This window comes from Phaenicophaeus curvirostris, chromosome 7 (genome assembly GCF_032191515.1).
Source record: "Phaenicophaeus curvirostris isolate KB17595 chromosome 7, BPBGC_Pcur_1.0, whole genome shotgun sequence".
Taxonomy (NCBI): domain Eukaryota; kingdom Metazoa; phylum Chordata; class Aves; order Cuculiformes; family Cuculidae; genus Phaenicophaeus; species Phaenicophaeus curvirostris.
Window position 1 is genome coordinate 11,325,755 of NC_091398.1, and position 22,499 is coordinate 11,348,253.

The following is a 22,499-nucleotide window of genomic DNA, read 5'->3' on the forward strand; positions in this document are numbered from 1 at the left end:
AAGCGTTGTAACAGGCTGCCTAGGGAAGTTGTTGAGTCAACATCCCTGGAGGTATTTAAAAGATGTGTAGGTATGGTGCTTAGGGATGTGGCTTAGTGGTGGACTAGGTGGCTTAGGTTAAGAGTTGGACTCAATCTTAAAGGTTTTTTCAACCTCAGCAATTTGGGGATTCTATGTTCTGACTGTAGCAGAATCTGCTCAGAATAGCAGACAAAATCCTAAACCAGAAGGAAACCAGAGGTTCATAGAAGTTTATTCTTGACATTAAATATATTCAGTTACCTGTGATCCCCTGTTCATATCAAGGCCATACCAAATGGGCTTTATGTCAGATGACCTGCTGGCCCACCATGTTTTACGTGGTATAGTGGATGGGTTTGCAGAGATACAGGTCTCTCCAGTTTCCATGTTGCAATATACTTTTATAGCATCTTCAACACATCCCTGGTTAGGATCAATCCAATATTCACCTACAAAGAACGTAAAATTGGTTCCGTTACATTATTAAGATTCTTTAAATAATTGAGGAGAGATAAGCAGAAGTGTGTTATGACAGTAAAAAAGCACAAGGTAAACAGGCATATGTTTCACATAACGTGATGCATGTTTTGATGTGTGCATCAGGTGTACTCTACAAGGTTACTTCAAGATACAAGTTGATCAGTATTTCACAAGTAAGGAGTGCAGACTTTAAAGCTGTTTAAGGTTAAACTGTTTTAAAACCATTACAAAGCTCCTGAATACTCCAAGTAAAAGAACACACAATGGCTAGAAGACAGTTTGTAGTACATATGAGAAACTAATGGCAGCCTCACTAGTGTTGATGTTCAAGGCAAAGTTTCAGGAAATGGGAAAAAGCTGTTAAGGCCTGCCACAAATTATCTCTACCTTCCAGTCTATTCTGATGAATCATCAGTAATCCATATGAATTGAGGAGAGTGCTAAATGGCATGTTAATGCATTACCATCTATGAATTGCCACTATAGAGCAACAGTAGAGAATTCTGGATGGAAAGCAAACACAGGTTATCAGCTCATAGGAAATATTTTGAGCTAATAGCGAGTAACCAAGTATTCACAACTGGTGTAACCAGCCTAGTTCTTTGCTTATGAAAGTGATACTCTCTGGTGAAAAAACTGTCAGAACTAATGTACCACGGAAGTATTAAATATTACAGATTTTAAAATACATCTGAATAAATACTGAATAAATAAATACGGGATTTATTAGAATGTATACTTCATGGGCAAGAAGTTGTTTTCAGGCTCCTACTGTGAATGACATTTTAGACAATCAAAATCTGTATTACACAATTTTTCCAGTGACCAAATATCTACTGGATATAAGACAGGATCATATGGCATATACAGGAGATGGTGTATTTATACGCACCACTCTTTTTGGAGGGATGGCACAGTTTCAAGTCATCACAAGTCCGTGCTGGGTGTTTCTTTGAGCCATCTGGGCTGCGCATAGTCTCAATCTGGCTGCTCAGTGACTTCAGTGTGGCATGAACTCCTGGGTCTGTTTTATTACGGTCATCTGGGGCTGCTTCATCTTCAGTAAACTCTGGTAGCGGATCTGCCATAGCATCATCGTAGTGTCCCATGATGTCACCAATGGCAGCAGTGAGATGGCCTGGAGGTCCTGGAGGGCCGGGAGGGCCAGGTTCACCTGGTGGACCCTAAGGTTAAAAAAACAAAAAAAGGTTAATAGAGGCACAGCAGAGTAAATACTAAATAAAATTATTATTTCCTAATAAAAAAAATGTGGTGCTTAAAGACATGGTTTGGTGGTGAACTTGGCAGTATTAAGTTTACAGTTAGACTTGATTATCTTAAAGTTCTTTTCCAAACTAAACGGTTCTGTGATTGTGATTCCATGAAATACTATGCAAAACGATAGCAAATTCAGCAAGTAAAAAGGCAAAACTTTACAGCCAGTCACCTTAACATGCAGGGAAAATTCAGGTGTATTAATAGATAAACAATCCACATTTCCAGGGCTAAGAGATGAGACATGCATGTGAGTTATTCTCTCTGCTTCATGTTCTCTCTGCCTGTCTCAATACCTTGCTCAAGTTTTTCTTACTCCTGATTTCAGACTCAACAGCTGGAAAATGTCGTCAAGGGATGGCCTCCTCATTCCATTTTTTTAAGCCATCTGCCCCTCCTTGTTCAAATCCCTACCGAATAACCTTATTTCTTAGAATTCCCAACAGCTGTAAGCGATTATTACAGCAATCAAAAATTCCTGCATCCCCTGAGTTGCCTCAGGCACATTTTCAATTAGTAAAGCCTGGACAGAAAATTTGGAACTAGAAATATCTTTACATTTATCCTGTATAGCGTCAAGCTTTCTGGCCATGGGAACATGAGACAGATTCTACATCATCTTGGCATACATGACTTGGCACAGCAGGTGTTTCCCTGAACAACGGTGTTGTAAAGTTCTGTCAACCTGAACTGTGACACTAAGGGAAGTAACATGAGTCTTGAGACAGAATGTATCTGTTAATAGTTATATCTCCACCTGCAGGCTCTGCCAGCTTTTCTTGAGCAGTAGAAAGTCTGTAAGACAACTTCGTTGAAAGTTCAATGCTCTGGTGCATCAGATGCTAGATCAGAATGTAGCATTTCTCTTAAGAGCAATTACTTCAGAATTCCCAGCCAGTGCTCCAAATGTTTACTACAGAGCACACACCCAAACATGTTGCATTTGATAAATGAAATCTTAACTTTTGTTTCGTGCTCAGTGGTTCTAATTTGTAGTTGCAGCAAGCCACCATGGAAAGCAAAACTTAAGTTATCAGTAGGTGGTAATTCTTGATTTTCATTACACAGAGGAATGCTCTACCACAAACCATTCATTCAAGTCTTGGTGCCTCAGCAGAAGTGAAGATACCAAGGAGAGCACAGGTGAATGAGACCAGGATTGTCACAGTTTCAGAAGATGAAAATGAGTAAGAAATGAGCCCTCTTAATACACAGCTACCCTGGCTATTTGTTGGAGAAACTGTGTCAAATCTTACCATTTTTCTTCAGCTCATGAATGTTTGAGAAAGTGATGCCATGAACAATAAAAAAAACTCACTATTTGAAGGTAAACTTTTCCATCCATATTTCTATCAATTTACCTCAGGTCCAGCTTCTCCCACACTCCCTCTAACACCAGGAGGCCCAATTGGTCCAAGTGGACCAGGACTTCCATCTTTGCCAGAAGGACCAACTGGACCTGGAGGACCCTAGAAAATATAAAAGAAAGAAGGAATGTATTTTAGCATCCAAGACAAAGTTATACAAAACAGCCCTTTACAAGCATTATCTTTTCAGGAAGCAATCCAATTATTTCTATTACCAAACTTTAAAAGACTAGCCTTTTTCTTCTTTTGTTTCAATGTGGCTCTTCTCAATCACCTCAGCCAATATAGCTTGAATCAGCTGTATATATTTTCCTGAATCACAGAATCACAGAATCACAGAATAACCAGGTTGGAAGAGACCCACCGGATCATCGAGTCCAACCGTTCCTATCAAACACTAAACCATATCCCTCAGCACCTCGTCCACCCGTGCCTTAAACACCTCCAGGGAAGGTGACTCAATCACCTCCCTGGGCAGCCTGTTACACTGCCCAATGACCCTTTCTGTAAAGAATTTTTTCCTAACGTCTAGCCTAAACCTCCCCTGGCGGAGCTTGAGGCCATTCCCTCTTGTCCTGTCCCCTGTCACTTGGGAGAAGAGGCCAGCACCCTCCTCTCTACAACGTCCTTTCAGGTAGTTGTAGAGAGCAATGAGGTCACCCCTCAGCCTCCTCTTCTCCAGGCTAAACAACCCCAGCTCTCTCAGCCGCTCCTCATAAGGCCTGTTCTCCAGCCCTTTCACCAGCTTTGTTGCTCTTCTCTGGACTCGCTCCAGAGCCTCAACATCCTTCTTATGGTGAGGGGCCCAGAACTGAACACAGTATTCGAGGAGCGGTCTCACCAGTGCCGAGTACAGAGGGAGGATAACCTCCCTGGACCTGCTGGTCACGCCGTTTCTGATCCAAGCCAAGATGCCATTGGCCTTCTTGGCCACCTGGGCACACTGCTGGCTCATATTCAGTCGGCTGTCAACCAACACCCCCAGGTCCCTCTCCTCCAGGCAGCTTTCTAGACAGACTTCTCCCAGTCTGTAGCACTGCGTAGGGTTGTTGTGCCCCAAGTGCAGGACCTGGCATTTGGCCTTGCAGGACTTGGCATTTGGCCATCATTTATGTAGGTTCAAATACAGGTGCTACACAGACTGGAGTAGCTGCTGTACGCTCACACGTGTACAGATTCAGACATACACTGCCATTTGGGAACATCCAGGGCAGTCATATTCCTCCTTTACTTTAGGGTGAATGACATACAAGGGGGTATGAATGGCAAAGTAACAAGTGTCAGAGCTGCCCCATATATGGCTTTACATTAGCTGCTGCAAAACTGTCTTTAAAGAGAGACTTGCAGTCCTCTAGTTACTCTGAACTGACCTTTCCATCAGCTGTAAACTACACTTATGTCAAAGCTTTACTGTATTAAACAAGGTAATGGCTCTAAGAAAAAGATAGTGGGATAATTACCACATGATACTGAAGTCAATAAAAGCCAGTGAAATAAAATTGAAACAGAAATAATACTCTGATCACGGAGGGATGGGGATGAGGGTGACAACAACAGAAAATCAGGAAAAGCTGTACACTGGAAATATTATACTCACCCGAGGACCAAATGGGCCTGGAATGCCAGGACTGCCCTGTTCACCAATAGGACCCTAAATAGAAAAAAACATCATATCGTTATGACATTTAAATCATATTACTTTCAGTTTTAAAGTAGTGTGTGATATAAAACAATCTGTATGAAGAGAATTGTAATATACATGAACAGCAGATAGTGCCTTTCCCTCTAGTTCAGCCTTGAGAAGAGGAGGCTGAGGGGAGACCTCATTGCTCTCTACAACTACCTGAAAGGAGGTTTTAGAGAGGTGGGTGCTGGTCTCTTCTCCCAAGTGATGGGTGATAGGACAAGGGGGAATAGCCTCAAGCTGCGACAGGGGAGGTTCAGACTGGACATCAGGAAAAAAAATTTCACAGAAAGGGTCATCAGGCACTGGAACAGGCTGTTCAGGGAGGTGGTTGAGTCACCATTCCTGGAGGTATTTAAAAGATGGGTAATAAGGTGCTCAGGGGCATGGTTTAGTGGTTGACAGGAATGGTTGGACTTGATGATCTCAGAGGTCTTTTCCAACCTAGTGATTCTATGATTCTCTTACAACTCATTCTACTGCTCACTTTTGTCATGAAGACAGAGTAATGACTGTAATTAAGATATAAATTAATAAAAATTTCTTGGTGCTTGGCTATATATAAAGTTGTTTCTGCATAAAAGCCTTGCTTTCATGACATTTAGAATCATTTCACTTACAGGAGTAACTGACAGGGTTATTATGAAGTGTAAAGATGCTGTGGGTGTTGGGGTTTCTTTTGTTGACTCTTTCTGCACGTTGAAACCTCCTGCTCTTACACAGCATCAGTGAACAAATGTAAAAAAATTAAGTCTTCCATGGCATTTTCATTCAATTGCAACTGAAATAATGAAGTTCTTGTAAATGATAGTGAGAAATACTGTCACAGTCCTTGTGGGATTTTGTAATTGATGCCTTGACAATAAAAAGTTCAAACTCTGGCAAAAAAGCACTTCATGCTCTAATGTGCTTATGTGAAACTATCACCTTTTATGATCATCTTGTACTGACGGGTCACAGACTGTGTAGGAGAACACGTATCTTGCAAAATTAAAACATTCACTTTTTTTTCCATTTAAAATAAATAATGCATCAGGAACATTATTAACTCTCAAGGAAATAAAATTATAGTTAAACCAAAGCAACTTACAGGAGGACCAGGAAGACCTTGTAGCCCAGTGAAACCCCTGTGTCCTTTCTGGCCCCTATCGCCTCGATCTCCATTGTCACCTTTGTCACCACGAGGTCCTTGGGGACCCTGTAAATAGCAGTGATGAAATGTAAAATGTCAAACTGAATGCACTCAACCCTAATCTGAAAACCTCTTCACTTACTTTTAGACGTCATATTCAAACCTTTCTCACTTCTAAAGCTAGAAAGAAGGTGATGCTGGGGCACCTCCAAGTATCTTGATTTTTACCAAAGAATAAGTAAATAATTACAGAAATCTGTGTTATGCTTAATTAGAGTTGTGGTAAATTTAGTCTACTTAGCTTCACAATACAGTCAAAACCCTTTGTAATTGTGATACTAAATAATTTACATAACAAAATTCTTAAGATTGAGAAATTTATTTGCCTTACTGGATATGGCAAATAATGTTCATAGATGAGATTGAAACACTGGATCTCTCACAGACTCATAATGTAAAAACATATTTTAGTATGAAATCCTCCATTTTGCAGCTTTACTTCTCACAGCTCCTTTCATCTTCACTATGATTAGAGTCCAACTGAAGTTACATTCCCTAACCACAGACAAGAAGTTCAGGCTTCCAAGTATAAAAAACTTGGTTCAAATATCGCCACTATTTTGTTCTTGGTAGTTTTCATAGTTTCACAGTTTTCATACAAACTCAAGACTCATTGAACAAAATGGAGTCTGCTTTCAATTGTATATTTCTCAGCCCAAAATGCACGCTACATTTCTCAATGCCAGATTGCAAATAGTTTATCAATGCCATCATTATCACTAAGTACTCAATAATTAACTTTTCCTGTTTCTCATGAGACATCTGTTTAGGGATAGACGACGCTGTCTTGAATTTCCCAAGTTTGCAATTAATTTTTTGTTCCAAGCTTGGCCTGTAGAATAGTTATGTAACACGAAAAGATGGGTTTTATTTGTTTTTCCATTTGGACCAAAGTCAGCAACTCATGAGCTGAATTAAGACAGTTTCATGGGAACAGGTGATTTTGTTATATTTCTCTTATTTTTATCTAAAAATCTGGGGGTTTTGTTCAACTTCTATTTTGTTACCCCTTATTTCAATTGTCAAGTTAGCACAATTGCCATGTGCTAACTCAGGTCCTACTGTCATCCAGACAACAACACAGTCCAAATAATGAAGCTTCCAAAGCATTTGTTATTTCTCTGTGAAGTATTTTTAAAGAAAGTGTAGAAATACTAGAGTATTCTAATAGATCCGTACAGCTTTGCAACTCAGAAGTCTACCTGCATCCACCTGCAGTGAGAACACTAAAAGCTGAAGTCCTGTTCAGCATTTTAAGTTGGGCTCAGTTTCTCATCTATTTACCCACAGAAAGTATCTCAGGTAAAACCACAGTCACCACAGAGAACTTACAGGCAAACCTCTTTTTCCTGCACGACCTGGGGGACCCATTGGACCTCGAGAACCCTACAAAGATTGCATACAGAAGATATGTGAAGCAGTGCGCAAGAGCATACACAATAGTTTTTTCATAAACAATTTTTTTTAAAAAAAAGTCTTACTTACAGTTTCACCTCTTTGACCTGCATCTCCTGGAGGGCCAACAGGACCTTGAGTTCCTGGACCCCCTGGGGAACCTGGTAAGCCTGCAGGGCCTGGTTCACCACGATCACCCTGCAAAACACAGATTCAACATTATTTATCTAAAGAGGACTGGACTAGACCAAAGCAACAGGACACAAGTGTTGTTAATCTAATTTCTAGCAATTGCAGCTAACAAAGATATTCCTTCTGTAAGAACTGAAGTTTGAGTGTGTGGAGGCAGGTATTCTTAGCCAGGTTTCCTCAGCTGAGAGAGGGATTAACTATTCAAAGCTGTGATATGCTTTCAGAACAAGTTCTTCATTCAATTTAACTGAATGAAGAGAAAATATACAAGTCAATAATAAAATAGAGATTTCCAGAGTTGGCTTAAGAAAACAATATATTCTTACACGTTCTCCAACAGCTCCATCTCGCCCAGGAGTACCATCATTACCAGCAGGTCCCTAGAGATATGGAATAAAAATAAGGCTACTGATTAGTAATCCTGCATTTCTAGAAGAACTAGAAAGTTGTTCTCCATCTCTAACTTCAAGTCAGGGAGAATAAGCACTAGACTGTCCCTTTTTATTTTTTGCATGTTACAAGGCTCTAATACTCACTTCTGGGCCAGCTTCACCTACAGGTCCAGTGGCACCTGATTGGCCAATAGGTCCTGGGGGACCTTTATCACCAGGTGGCCCTGTGGGACCTTGTTTTCCTGGTGTACCCTAAAAAAGAAGAGTAATATCAAAATTTAAGTCACAAAATAAAGAAAGCATAAAAAATCTGCTGCCTGCAAAACACTACTTATTAACCCAGTTTGAAGTACCATCAACATTGGTAACTTCCAACACCTGCTAAGTAAGGAAAGCATTCTGATACATTTTTAATATAGATTTAATATACTGCATATTTTTATGCAGTTTAGTTATGTTAGTTCATTTTGAATAGGTTTTATTGACTAGAAGCTCCACTTGACATTAGTCTATGTAGTAGCAACTTTCAAACACACACTCCCTTGACACATCAACATGTATGATGGCATTATCTGCAACCGGTAAGGTCTTTTTGCCTCTGGAAAAACATAATGCAGTTTGAAATAAGTAATGTGTTTTTTTCTTTCCTTTTTGTCAACAACAGCAAATTGTGTTAGCCTTGAATAATTACTGGCCAACTTCAACTGTAAATTGACTTTATGGATCCAGTGGTAACAGCAGATCCTCCATACTAACCCTTTTACTAATACTCTATTGAATGACTTGATCTCCTGGATCATTAGGTCTTCTGATAAAAATAAGTCTTAGATAGAAGCAAAGAGAGCACGGACAGCAGTTCTGAAAATTGTAGTTCATAATTAATGAAACAGCAGTTACAGAGTATTTACTCACATTCAAGTGACATTTGGGCACCTAAATGAGAAGTCTGGGTTTGTTTTAAGTCAAATAGGAGCATTTTAGCCAGAACTCTTAATGCTATTATCCATTTACTCTTGATTCAGGTTCAGATCTTCCATTATAGCAGAAAAAAATCTCCCACCTCATGTATTTGCATGAGATAGTTATTTACTATTCTCTCTATATTCACTCCTACAATTGGAGTTTTCCAACTTTCTCGTCATGCTATGGGGCACTATGCTGTCCACCCCACAAAGATGATGAGAATGCCCAAGCTGGTGGCATATTGACTTGACAATTACTTACTGCAGGACCCGGCAGCCCTGGCATGCCTCTTTCCCCTCGCTGTCCTGGCATACCAACAATACCTCTTTGACCAGTAGTTCCTGCTGGACCAGGGGGGCCATTGGGGCCCTAAAATCCACAAAGAATAAAACAACGTGATTACCTTTTATGTAGCAATAAGTATGAGTAACAATGAAACCAAATGTAGAGTTGGTTTGGAGAGAATTAGTAACATCAACCAGGACATACCGGCTGCCCATCTTCCCCTGCATCACCCTTGTCTCCAGGACCACCAGGAGGTCCAGCTGGCCCTCGATCTCCCACACGGCCATGAGAACCAGGATCACCACGAAGACCTGGAGGACCTTCTTTTCCTGGCTCACCAATAGGTCCAGCAGGGCCTGGAGCTCCCTGAGAAAATGAAAACAACCATTTTCTGACTAAGGCAATTAAATTCTACGGATTCTGTTTTGATTAACTATAAATATGAACACTCTAAGGAAGGCCCAATGTGTGACCATATGGTCAAATAAATGAGATGAAATAAACATCTTGTCAAATTATGTCCAAGCTCCACCCTGACCCATTTTGCAATTACAAACTCACTCTTTTAAATGACACTCTTTTTTGTTTGTTTCTCTCTTTTTTCAGATATCACATTTATATTATACTTTCCATAAATTCCACTGCTCAATAAATTCACAATGACTGCAGGTTATTTTTCTCATCAAAACATTCAAAGGCATATAAAGAGAGTGTCACAGTTCTCTGTGTGGAGTTGAATCCTCACTTGTTGATCCACAGCTAATTTGGGTATTTTTAGTGTTTCTGAAAGTGTTTAGAGGTGTGATATTTTGTGGTTTTGTTTTTAATTTATTTTAACTGATCTTATAAGTAACTCCACTGATGACATAACCTGGCAGATATCTCTTCCTTTTCCAAAATATCTCCTAACTTCAGTCACCACTGAAGAGGCAGAAAAGTAAAACATAGAGGAAAACACTGGGTGGTGGTGTTTTGTTTCTGTAAGCAATTAAGTCACCAAAGCAGCTTGAACAGCTGAGAACCTACTTAACTTAGTGAAAAGTCTTGTACTCATTTACACACACTGACACTGGGTCAAACCCAAGACTAATGAGTTTTATTTAATGAAGTTGGATGCATGCATGCAGTCGCAGAAGTCAGTACTGACAAGTTATCCTCTCCAATAGCATGAACGTCAGGTTTTCAACGACCAGTTTGTAAACCACATTAGAGATATGTCAATAGACTTACAGTAGGTCCTGGAGGCCCAACTCTTCCAGCAGATCCTGGGAATCCAGTAGCACCCTAAAAAACATTTTAATGCCAACTTTGTTGAAGGAAATAGAGCACTGGCTACCTCAAATGATCTCAGCTGAATTAGTGAGCAAGTGTTATAATTACAGACTGCAAAAAATAGGCTGAGATTAGAAACAATATGAACATTACATAACATTTCAGTATTAGATTATCTACAGACAGCTCACAAAAATAAATTCTACTTACAGGTGGACCCTGAGTTCCTCTACCACCTTTCAGGCCAGGAACACCTGGAGGACCCTAAGAGAAAAGGAGAATGAAAAACATGCTAGTAAACACGCAGAGCATTTTAAATAAGCAAGATCAGACTATACCATCTGGTTCATTGACAATGTTATTTGAACTTACTGGTGGACCAGGAGACCCAGCAAGACCCTGTGGTCCTGGAGATCCAGCATCTCCTTTCTGTCCAGGTTCTCCAGGTTCACCTTTCACACCTGGCTGACCATCAGGGCCCTATAAAACAGAATATTTATAAGAGACATCAGGTCATAGAATAGCAAATCTTTCCAGCCTAACAAACTAATTTTGTATGGAATTTCTAGAAGGCAAAAAAAAAACCAACCCCGAAACAAGAGGACAAACTAGCCCAGAAAACTGCGCATTTGCAAAATGGTTTGGTTCAAGAGAACTGTAATAGTTTTGCACAGTCTTCAGAAGGTCATAGATGGGATTTTCTGAAGTCTGTTAAGTCAGAATTTCTATTTAAAATACTTTCTTATCTAATTCACATTTGATTTTCCTTTAAGTTTTCTATTTTCCTCAGCAACTATTACATACCTAAAAGCAAAAGGGACTGAACAAACATTGTCTTTTCTATTCTTTTTTTCTTTTCCCCACCAAGGGAAACAGGTGCACGACTCTGTGAAAGTCCTGAAGCACAATATTTGGGCTGTAGGACAGCTTGGGGTATTCAACAGAAAGCTCAGAAACCTTCCATTTGGTCCATCAATTCATTCCAGCCTTTAATACCCATAGAAAAAATTTTTGCTACCTTCAATAGAACACACTTTATAACTCACCTCATTTTAATCTCAAAGGATTAGCATAGCATATTTATGAAAACATGAAATCTGCTGAACAATAACATAATTTTATCAACAAAATCACTTTTCAAGTGTCTAGGATATTTATTGGACCTTTTCTCTACTTGATACACTGATGGGAAAAAGAAACAGTTCTTCTTACAATAAAAATATGAGTCATGTTCCAGAACACTTCAGCATTATTCATAACAAAGGAAAGCAAGTATGTGAACGCATGACTAAAGGAAACTCATTAGTGTTACAAAACACGTACCGGAGGACCAGCAAAACCAACAGCTCCAGTTGGGCCATTTTCTCCTCGGGAACCCTGGCCAAAAATTTAGAATAACTGTATTTAACATAAAAGTCTTGCTATATGCAGTAAAATTTGCAGTTAATTATACAAGAAAGCATCTTAAACATTTACTGTCATAAGTGTGATTATACATTTGCTCTAATAATCAGAATAAAATGATCTTTTAATCACAAAATAAATAATGTTTCCTACTACGTTATGATCTGCCACATGTTCAAGATTATATGTAAACTTTCAGAATTTAGAGATTGAACACATGCACGAGCACTAAAACCACAAAAGGTGAAATTCCACTCACAACCACTGCCTGTGATAGCAGGATTAACTGTGTTCACACTTTATGTAACTTATCATTCCAATCAGATAGGCTGGGAAAAGAAGAGTATTTCAAAGATATGTTTTTCAACAAGGTCAGAATGGGCTATGAAATGCTTCAACTGAGCTTTCCACACAACATTTGTTTGGAAAAGATGGAACTGCTGTCTGCCAAGCTCCAGCACTCCCCAGAGGGGTGGAAGATATTCCAGTTTACACAGAAAATAGGGTTGTTCGGATTTACGACAGAGACATAATCAATTCCTAGCAGTATGAAGTATCTAGAACAGCTGAGCTTCTAACTCCCTCATCCAGGTTAATCCTTAAAATCACAAAAAGACCAAAGATGACAAGAGTTGTTGTGACTAGATAAAAACTAAGACATATTTCTTTGCTTTGTCTTTCTAAGTACTTGTATCTGTACAGTAGTACCTGGTATGGCCATACTTTTAAAAAGATCTAGACAATTAGAAGTGGTGTCATACTTTCAGGAGTGAGGTAAGAGAGGGTAACTCTTTGTAAAGACTGGCCTAAAACAAGTGTAGGACAGATAAGAACTTCCAATAGTTTTGCAAGCATCAAGACAGAGGAACAGATTTTGACTACAAAAAAAGCAGAAGAAAAAGAGGAAAATATATCAGCGAATGAGGCCAAACCTTGAGTTTGAATCAGTGTAAGATATTGTCAACTCTTTCTAGGCAAAACCCAAACATGGTTACTCACAGGGTTCCCACGGGAGCCAGGAGGACCAACTAGACCTCGAGGACCTGGTTCACCCTTAAAATAAAATTGATGGTTATTTCCCAAGTAACTTATCAGACAAGTAGCAGAAGCACTAATAAAATATGACAATATTAAGAAACTTAGTAAGTAATGGCATAAAAATCTATTTACCTTTTCACCAGTGGGACCTGCTGGGCCCGTTGGGCCTATTGGACCAGGAAGACCCTTTTGAACACATTAAGAAGAAAAGGAAGTTAAAAAAGTGATGCTACAAAATAGTTAGCTTAAAACTTCTCGTATGTTACTATTTCTATGTGCTTTTTCATTCCATCAAATTATTTTCCTTTTTCTCTGAAATCTTGTTGGGTGTTTTTTACCTAAAATTTACTTCCATTTCCTCTTCCAGTGACCTAAATTCCACATTATCCTCTCTCTCTTCAGTAACTTCATCTATTTTATGCAGCATTTACGAATAGAAACATAGAATCATAAAATCACTAGGTTGGAAAAGACCCACTGGATCATCGAGTCCAATTATTCCTACCAACCACTAAACCATGCCCCTCAGCACCTCATCCACCCGTGCCTTAAACACCTCCAGGGATGGTGACTCAACCACCTCCCTGGGCAGCCTGTTCCAGTGCCCAATGACCCTTTCTGCGAAAAATTTTTTCTGATGTCCAGCCTGAATCTTACCTGGTGGAGCTTGAGGCCATTCCCTCTTGTCCTGTCCCCTGTCACTTGGAAGAAGAGGCCAGCACCCTCCTCTCTACAACCACCTTTCAGGTAGTTGTAGAGAGCAATAAAGTCTACCTTTCAGGTAGTTGTAGAGAGCAATAAAGTCTCCCCTCAGCCTTCTCTTCTCAAGACTAAACGACTCCAGTTCCCTTAGCCAGTCCTCACAAGACTTGTTCTCCAACCCCTTCACCAGCTTTGTTGCTCTTCTCTGGACTCGCTCCAGAGCCTCAACATCCTTCTTGTGGTGAGGGGCCCAGAACTAAACACAAGATTCGAGGTGCAGTCTCACCAGTGCCGAGTACAAGGGCAGAATAACCTCCCTAGACCTGCTAGCCACGTCGTTTCTGATATAAGCCAAGATGCCATAGGTCTTCTTGGCCACCTGGGCACACTGCTGGCTCATGTTCAGTTGGCTGTCAACCAACACCCCCAGTCCTTCTCCTCCAGGTAACTTTCTAGCCACTCCTCCCCTAGTCTGTAGTACTGCATAGGGTTGTTGTGCCCCAAGTGCAGGACTCAGCATTTGGCCTTGTAAAACCTTACACCATTGGTCTCAACCCAGCGGTCTAGCCTGTTCAGATCCCTTTGGAGCCTCCTTACCCTCCAGCAAATGGACACTTCCACCCAGCTTAGTGTCATCCGCAAACTTGCTAAGGGTGCACTCAATGCCTTCATCCAGGTCATTGATAAAGGCATTGAACAGGGCTGGACCCAGCACTGAGCCCTGGGGAACCCCACTTGTAACTGGCCTCCAGCTGGAGTTAACTCCACCTACCACCACTCTCTGGGCCCGGCCATCCAACCAATTTTCCACTCAGGAGAGCATGCACCTGTCCAGGCCAGAGGCAGTTTCCTAAGCAGAATGCTATGAGAAACTGTGTCAAAGGCTTTAGTGAAGTCCAAGAATAAAGAATAAAGTCAGTGGGGGGAAAAAAAGCCTTTATTTATTTTGCTCTGTCAGGAGGAAATGTTGCCCTTTTTTCTCCACTTGCACAGAAACTCTTTTTGTTTTATGTTAGTATTTCATTGCTTAAATTAATTTTAATGAACCTTTCATTACTTCTGAAGATTAATTTATATCCTGAAAACTCCTCTAGTTTCATTTTCTTCTTCATAGTACCATTAGGCAAATAAGTTCCAATCTCTCCATCTATACCCATGAACTGCAAGTAATGATCCTGCACTACTAGTCCTTTTGCCTTCTTGAATATTTAGATATTCCAATTACAATTCTTTTTCACTAGAAGCAGAGTACTACAAATTTGTACCAAGTTTATCTCAAATAAAATTCCCTCTCCCCCAAAATCTGCACTGTAACTTAGTTCAAAGTGAAAAGAAATACAAAAAAGACAGCATTTACACAGGGTACTGCATGACCATCAATACTTTAGTGATCGGTAGGAGAGATATCTGCAGATTCCTAGCTTTAGAAGAGGGATGAATATTTAGTTCACTCTTACTTTATCTGTTCATTAAGCTATATCACCCTAAAATGAATAAGAACGAGCCTGTATTTTTGGATACAATCTGACTTACAATGAAATTCCAGCTCAGAGCTGCTAATTGTGAATTAGTGTTTATGCATGGTAGGGTTTCTCCAAAACTCATCTTCTCTAACTGGAAATTTAGTCCAATCAGAATCCTCATCTTTCCTACGTATCTCATATGCCTTATGAGGTAGTTCAACTGGTTTGCAAAACGCAAGAATAGGTTTTACACAAACCACATCTAACTGCAACAGCTTCTGGGAAGGAAATATTGCATTTCATACATATGTCATACATAGCAAACACAGCCCATTTGGGATAACTGGACAGTTGGTCTGGAACATACTGGATTTATTGCATGGGAGCAGATCAGTCATGTTATTTATACACAGGAAGTTCAAAGCCTTCCAGAAGTATCAGCAATTTACTGTCCAGATTGGGGTCCACATATTTACAGGAATCTCTGCCTGTGAAACTCATGATAGACTATGGGCAATTCAATCCAAACAATAAGGAGGCACCTGCCTTAGTCCAAGAGTCAGAACTGGTAGGTTTACTTTTTGGCTATTGAGCTCTTCCTGTTCCTTTTTTTTTTCATATTTTTATTATAGTCAGCTCAGCTGAATTCCAAACAAACATTCTACTTCTGGGAATCCTTTACACTGACATCTTAACTCCCATTGGTGATTATAGAAAACACAGACCTACCACAACATCGTATACAGCAGTCTTTAAAAACGTGAAGACCAAATTTGAAGGGTAGCAGGGAATGAGAATGACTGTCAAGTTGAGCAGTGTTTCACTCTGTGAGCTGAGTACCTCTAATACAATAAACTATCTGGCGTGTGGGGAGTAGGTGTAAAAAGAGTGATAGATTTACTTACTCTTGCCCCATCGTTTCCAGCTGTACCTTCAGCACCTTTCTCACCTATGCCGCCCTATGGAAAATACACAGAAAGTCTCTTTTAAGACACTGACTGTTGACTAGTTCGTACCCTGGAACGACTATAGTATTAAGAGACAGGTGGTCCTACTTAGCACAACAGAAATAACCAGACTTACTCTGTCACCCTTGGGGCCAGGTGTTCCAGCAATCCCTCTTTCTCCAGGCATACCCTGAAGACCTGGTGGTCCTGGATCACCAGCTGTCCCACTAGGGCCTGGGCTTCCCTGAAATAAATAAAGAACAAGTTATTGTCTGAGAAATATCTTCGTCTCTAGGCTGTAGAACATGCTGTGCTTGTGTTGAAATCTCTGGGATACGATTTTAAGCAATAATTTTCTGTCAGATTTGGACTTTATTTATGTCAAATCTTTTCCCATCATGTTGCTCAGGAAGTTCAGTTGTAACACCATTGTCCTTCTAAATACATTAGTGTTTATTCAGTGCATACTAGGGATGAAAACACGAAGAATAAGAAGCTTGAATGTCTTTCTAACTTGACCTTGATGCCACATGGGTCTATTACACAAACTAGCTAGAGGCAGAAGTTGCCCAGGTTACGTTATGTTATGTTATGTTATAATTTATTTAATTATTATATTACTTTATTTCTGCTTTGCTTCTCATGTCTCACATCCATTACAGGTCTTGCATTACTAAAGGTACTCCCTACCTGGGGTGGCCTTCCTAGGCCCAATTGTATCAATCACAGGTGAAAGAAAGGCACACAGTTGCCAGTATTTTCTTTTAAATACTCAACCCTGCTAAGTCTCTTTGTGTAAACTGGCATAGTTCTTAAAATCAAGCCATTGCCAGAGGGTTTTCTCCAGTTCAGAAATGGCTTTACCCTGTTCTACTGAGAAACACAAAAAACACTTTAAACTTCAGACCTATATGAATTAATACAAAATGTAATTTCTTAATATTTTAGTATCTTGCAAGTTATTGATTTTGCAATACTGAAATAACTTATGTCCTTCTAGGACTCTTATGTAGATGAGATACCATTCATGAAAAGTTATCCTGTTTATAATCAAAAATATATCTCTCATATTCACGCAAATGAGAGGAATTAAACATTATATCACTGCAGCTTACCTTTGGACCATCAGGACCATGACCTCCAGCCATACCCTTTTCACCCTGGAGTCCTGATGGACCTGGTTCTCCCCTTTCCCCTGGATTGCCACGTTCTCCCTACAATATGAAAAATTACTACTTATTTAGAAGCCAGGGTACAGTTCTTGTAGACAAAATCCCAGATATAATCTAAGTGCAGTACACAACTGTTTGAATAAAGAGCCTGCGAACAAGTTCTAGGACAACTGATCAATCGAAAATCAGCTTTATGCTTTTATTGTTAAAGGCAGAGGAAATGAGTGGTTTTGCTCAGCAAAATAAAAACTGCCATTTCACAGCTGTGATCCAAATCACTTAGCAGCTAATACTCAGAACTGCTTCTTGACCTATGAAACCATTAAGGGTGGTAGGTTTTACAGAAACTGTCTTACAATGTATCCATATTTATAACCACTTAATTGATTGGAAAAAAGGTCAAACATTCACTTTAGCTGTCAAAGTACATATTATATATTGTCTTGAAGCCTTTTCAACTGTTACAAATGTTTAAACTCTTTAAATGTTTATACTTACTCTAGGACCCAACAGACCAACAGCTCCAGGATCTCCAGGAACACCCTAAGGAGGACAGAAGTCACCATTAGAATGAAAGCATTATTCATAGCCTTATAGTTCTGGAAATTCGAAATAAACATTTTCATTTCCAAAGTACTGTGAGTGTAGATGTCTAATTCTGATTATTATCTGTCTATGACAAGAGGAGATAGATTCCAACTCATCCTAAGATGGTGGTCAGATTCTAGCAATTATTTTATTCAAAAAACAGCTCTCTAACAATTTGCAGACTACATTAAGTACATATTTTTAAACAGAGTGGGAAATTAAATTACAAAAATAAGAAAAGGTAAAACTACTTTATGAAGTGAAATTACCTGATCACCTGGCTTTCCTCCCTCGCCTGGAGGACCTGGTGGCCCAGGCAAGCCCTGTAAAAAAGCAAATTAAATGGTCACTAACATGACAGAAAGTTACGTAAATCCACATTTAAATCAAATGTAGTAATATATTCAGCACAAGAGTGTACCTCCAGAGATCCTCAAGCAAAATAGTTACATGTAAATTTCACCAAAGTGTTTTTCCTCCTCTGAGATGGCAGATGTTCTTTAACATTTATTAAAGGTTTTCTCAAGGGATACAGAGCTGGTATGTAAGCCTTTTACAGTTCAGTTTAGTGAATAAAGGATGTGAAATGTATCACTTATTATCCTGAGCATCATTGTTTTAGTTCTGAAGCTGTGTTTTGTTAAACATCACTTGATTGAATTTTGCCAATTTAAGTTGATAAAGACATGGCTGCTCACTTTTTTTCCTACTAAAAATATGAATTAACATACCTGAAACCCTGTAGGACCTGGTGGGCCCTGTTCTCCTCTTTCTCCTGCCAGACCCTACACAAAAGAAAGTAATAGGTATACAGTAGAGGAATATAAGCAGGCTCCACAATTTTTTTTTTCTCTTTCAATATGTATATATTTAGTTGTGCATATATTATATATTTTTACTTATCCCAGGCCAAGATACACCCTGTCTAAAAGATGTAATGAGATGCACCTTAGTTCTTTAAGATTCCCCTTCCCAAAAATCTGTGCTCAGTTCTGCTGAAACTGAGGATACTAGGAAAATTATGAGAAAATTTTGGTCCTTGCACTGGTTGTTGTAATGGTCAGTAAAAGGAATTAGACTACCACCACAAAATTTATTTTATACAAAGCTTCCCATTTCTCTAGGAAATTTTTTCTTGAAATTTTCTTGGAATTTTTTGTTTAGAATCAACAACTGGCATGGAGATAGATAAAAACAGAAGCAGAAAGAGTAATGAATGGATGGAGTGACAGGCAGGCAAAGAAGGTGGTAAAAGGTGACTTACTGGTGGGCCAACAGGACCTGAAGGACCAACTTCACCATCTTTACCAGGGGCTCCCTAAATTAGAATAACATATCTGTAGTACACAGATATAACAGAAAAACAGAATTTTCTGTAATCAAATAACAAACTACAAATAACAGTCACACTCACTCTCTGTCCTGGGACACCAGCATTGCCTGCTTCTCCAGGTTTTCCAGGATCACCCTAATAAGCAGAAGTAAAAATGGTTATTTTTAGATACTGTTTTCATCCATTAAATTATATGAAAATATTTAAAGTTAAACAGATCTTGGGTACCAGCTGCCATACTCACACTACTACCCTTTGGCCCAGGAAGGCCCATGCTGCCTGGCTGACCTCTGATTCCTATTGAACCTGCTGGACCTGGACGTCCATCTTCTCCAGGAGCACCCTACAGAGAAAAAGCATTTTCTACATTAAACTTTAAAGTGTTTGTATACATAAAAAATAACATTAATTTGGTTTGGTGCAGTGTTTATCACTCAAAATGTCTTTAAAGCAGACATAGCTTTAGCCTTGCTGCTTGATTTAACCAAATACTATGGAATAATCATCACTGAGTCATTAAGTGCATATATTTTATTGTTTCCTTAAAGAGACTTTTAAAAAAAAGATAATAGTTCAAAATGGTTTAAATATATTGCAGCAGCTGCTAAACATCAGACTGCTACACAGACAAAACTCAAAGAACGTTATCTGCACTAATTTTGGAGCTGGGAATCTAACGTGAACAAATTAATTTAAGAAAAATCAAGTTAATAAAATTAATTTCAATTAGCTGGGCCCTTCGAATTACAGTTTCCTTACTGAAAGAAGGAAGGAACTGAAAGAACTAGTATTTGTGCTGCTTACCAAGGGGCCAAGTTTTCCTTCAGGGCCTTGAACACCTGGATTTCCTGTCAAACCCTAAAGTAGGAAAAATATGGATGTTAATTGGTGCGTATAACTCTAGAACAACAAAGAAATGTAAATAAATCAAAAGGATATGCTCAATTACTGCCACGGTACAAACACTAAGATATTCTTAACACGAGAGTATCTTCTCATCCCCATTTTCACTCTATAGTTTTATCCCTCTGTCTTTGACCTTCCCTTTTGCTGTTGTTCTTTTTCCTGCTTTAACAACTCATGAGCTTTTCAAAGGCTCATTTCTGTTTCTGCTAGTATTACCCAGCAATATTGTTGCTCCCTTCCTCTCATCTTGTGATATTCTAAATTCTCCCCATATACTTTCCTGAAAAAAATCTCTAATGACATGCACCATTCAACTATGTAAGTTATCAATTGCCAATTTAATGGTCTGTCCTTCAGTTTGTGTTATGTGTGGCATCTATGTTCTTTACAAGCAAACTTCCTTCAGCTGCATTAGCTGGTCTCAATCAGGACTATATCTTATTGAAGATATTGAAGACTTCCTTATTGAAGACATGCGGAACCTGTGCTTCTCCATATCAGCAGGAACAGAGACATGTATTTTGGCGTTTAACTTTTAAATGGTTCCATTGAAACAAGTCTGTCCTTGTATAACAGCTTCTTAATTCTGCAAAGTTCACTGCTGCCTTTTGAAAATGGTAAATGCTGTGGTTTATAGTGTACTGCTATTAGGTCCTTACCCTTGCACCTGGGAGGCCTGGTTCACCAGGACGCCCAGGATCCCCCTGACCTCCTTTAGGACCAGAAGAACCTGCTGGACCACGCTCTCCTTGGGCACCCTAGAAAGATACCAATGAGCTCCTAGTTAACATGCAAAACAGCGACAGTAAGAGAAGGTTAAATAAAACAGGCATCTTCTGTTAAGAGCCTATTCTTGCAAATAGATTATTATTATTACTCTTTTCTTCCCTAAGATTATTACTTAAAAGTGACTTTTCCCCAAATAATTGTAGTCTCAGGCCCCTTTTTAGCATTTGTCAATTCCATTTGTCAAAAGCTTTCAGTGCTTTTGAGGATCTTCCTATTTGCTCAGAAGCAGACATTTTTTATATGTAACACTTTTTATATACCTGTATCAAAATATAAAGAATGACCCAATAAAAGATGGACACTTGAATTTCATTTACCTTTTGTCCAGGCAAACCATCAGAACCTGGAAAACCACGGTTACCGGGAGAACCCTAGGAAAAAATGTATAAAAAAGGTGATTATCTTAGTATTTAAATAACTTATTCCAAATAAATTACTAGATTTATGGTTTGAGGATTCAGATTATTTCCTTACTTCAGTACTTTAAGATGACCATTTGTACAGGGTTAAGCCAAAACCCTTCAGATCATTTCTCCTACCATACTATCCTGGGAAATTAATCCATAAATGCAAATATCCAATGTAAAAAAATAATGTACAATATTAACTAATCTTAGGAAAATAAGAGTAAGGAAAATACAAGTTTGACTGTACCTAGAACAAATACCTAAGAAAATTTGTGGTTATGGCAAGAGGTTTTTCAATTTAGCAGTGCATCTCTCAAGATATATTATTCCTTTGGGTTTCTTACCCTTTCTCCAACAGGACCTGGTGGACCTACTGACCCTGGATCACCTCGAGGACCTCTCTTCCCTTCTTCACCTACAGGGCCAATGGGACCCTGGGGACCCTGTGGGCCCTAGTGAAAATAAAATATTTTTTTTAAAGTCAGTTAAGCTCACCACTCCTCAAGTATATTAAAACAGACTCCTGTCTAAACTTTGACAACTTTTTTTCCAAATAAAAGAAACCCAAAAATATTTAGGCTTTGAAGCAGTTAAAAAATGCAGCTTTTCAGCATCAGCTTTTCTCTTTTACAATAATTATAAGCTAGTATTTCAGTAAGAAGGGGATCATGGATAAACTGTAATTCTGCAGTTTGGCTGTGCAGTACTTTTTACAGTCACCTATATCCTCAGACACCATAATCTGTATTTAGTATTATCAACTGGACAAGCAGCAAAGGACACAAAATTCAGTGAGACTGTAGTCAAAATTCTCAAAGGAGGAGAGAGTAAGTGGTAGGAAGACTTTAGTTCATCTGTACATTTTGGTCAGTCATTACACGATCATTTAGCGTGTAAGAAAAACTAAAGATTTTTGACAAGTCGAACTGACTCTAATGTTGCAGAATCACATCCAAAATCTTCCAGTCTTCCAAAATTCATATGGTGACAGCATGGAATTAACCATATTCTCAAATAATCATTCACAAATACTAGCTGTGGGCTAAACATCTATTCATACTGCGAATGTATTAATACTTTCATTACTTTAATGCATAAATAAAATAGAACTAATATATATGAAAGTGCATAAGCATTAAATGTAAGTGAAAAAGAAAAGAGTCTTTCTTACTATATTTACATGTTCAGAATCACACAGACCCCTCTCATCTGAGATGAAGAAATTGGAATAC

At 39.0% G+C, this 22,499-nt stretch overlaps 1 protein-coding gene across 1 annotated transcript in view; it reads right to left on the reverse strand.

Annotated features, from left to right (window-relative positions):
* The window catches only part of COL5A2 (collagen type V alpha 2 chain), a 115,318-nt gene that overhangs the window by 6,145 nt on the left and 86,674 nt on the right, over positions 1-22,499 (reverse strand). Inside the window, exons 23-52 of the mRNA XM_069860770.1 lie at positions 21,612-21,719; positions 21,178-21,231; positions 20,731-20,829; positions 19,970-20,023; positions 19,410-19,508; positions 19,247-19,300; positions 19,097-19,150; positions 18,564-18,617; positions 18,102-18,155; positions 17,743-17,787; positions 17,188-17,286; positions 16,209-16,316; positions 16,031-16,084; positions 13,093-13,146; positions 12,922-12,975; positions 11,842-11,895; positions 10,891-10,998; positions 10,729-10,782; positions 10,477-10,530; positions 9,451-9,612; positions 9,223-9,330; positions 8,143-8,250; positions 7,933-7,986; positions 7,505-7,612; positions 7,352-7,405; positions 5,918-6,025; positions 4,741-4,794; positions 3,138-3,245; positions 1,394-1,685; positions 283-470 (exon numbers count right to left, since the gene is read on the reverse strand). Of these exons, the coding sequence (XP_069716871.1) occupies positions 283-470; positions 1,394-1,685; positions 3,138-3,245; positions 4,741-4,794; positions 5,918-6,025; positions 7,352-7,405; positions 7,505-7,612; positions 7,933-7,986; positions 8,143-8,250; positions 9,223-9,330; positions 9,451-9,612; positions 10,477-10,530; positions 10,729-10,782; positions 10,891-10,998; positions 11,842-11,895; positions 12,922-12,975; positions 13,093-13,146; positions 16,031-16,084; positions 16,209-16,316; positions 17,188-17,286; positions 17,743-17,787; positions 18,102-18,155; positions 18,564-18,617; positions 19,097-19,150; positions 19,247-19,300; positions 19,410-19,508; positions 19,970-20,023; positions 20,731-20,829; positions 21,178-21,231; positions 21,612-21,719 (2,658 nt within the window). The remainder of the gene's footprint in view (positions 1-282; positions 471-1,393; positions 1,686-3,137; positions 3,246-4,740; positions 4,795-5,917; positions 6,026-7,351; positions 7,406-7,504; positions 7,613-7,932; positions 7,987-8,142; positions 8,251-9,222; positions 9,331-9,450; positions 9,613-10,476; positions 10,531-10,728; positions 10,783-10,890; positions 10,999-11,841; positions 11,896-12,921; positions 12,976-13,092; positions 13,147-16,030; positions 16,085-16,208; positions 16,317-17,187; positions 17,287-17,742; positions 17,788-18,101; positions 18,156-18,563; positions 18,618-19,096; positions 19,151-19,246; positions 19,301-19,409; positions 19,509-19,969; positions 20,024-20,730; positions 20,830-21,177; positions 21,232-21,611; positions 21,720-22,499) is intronic.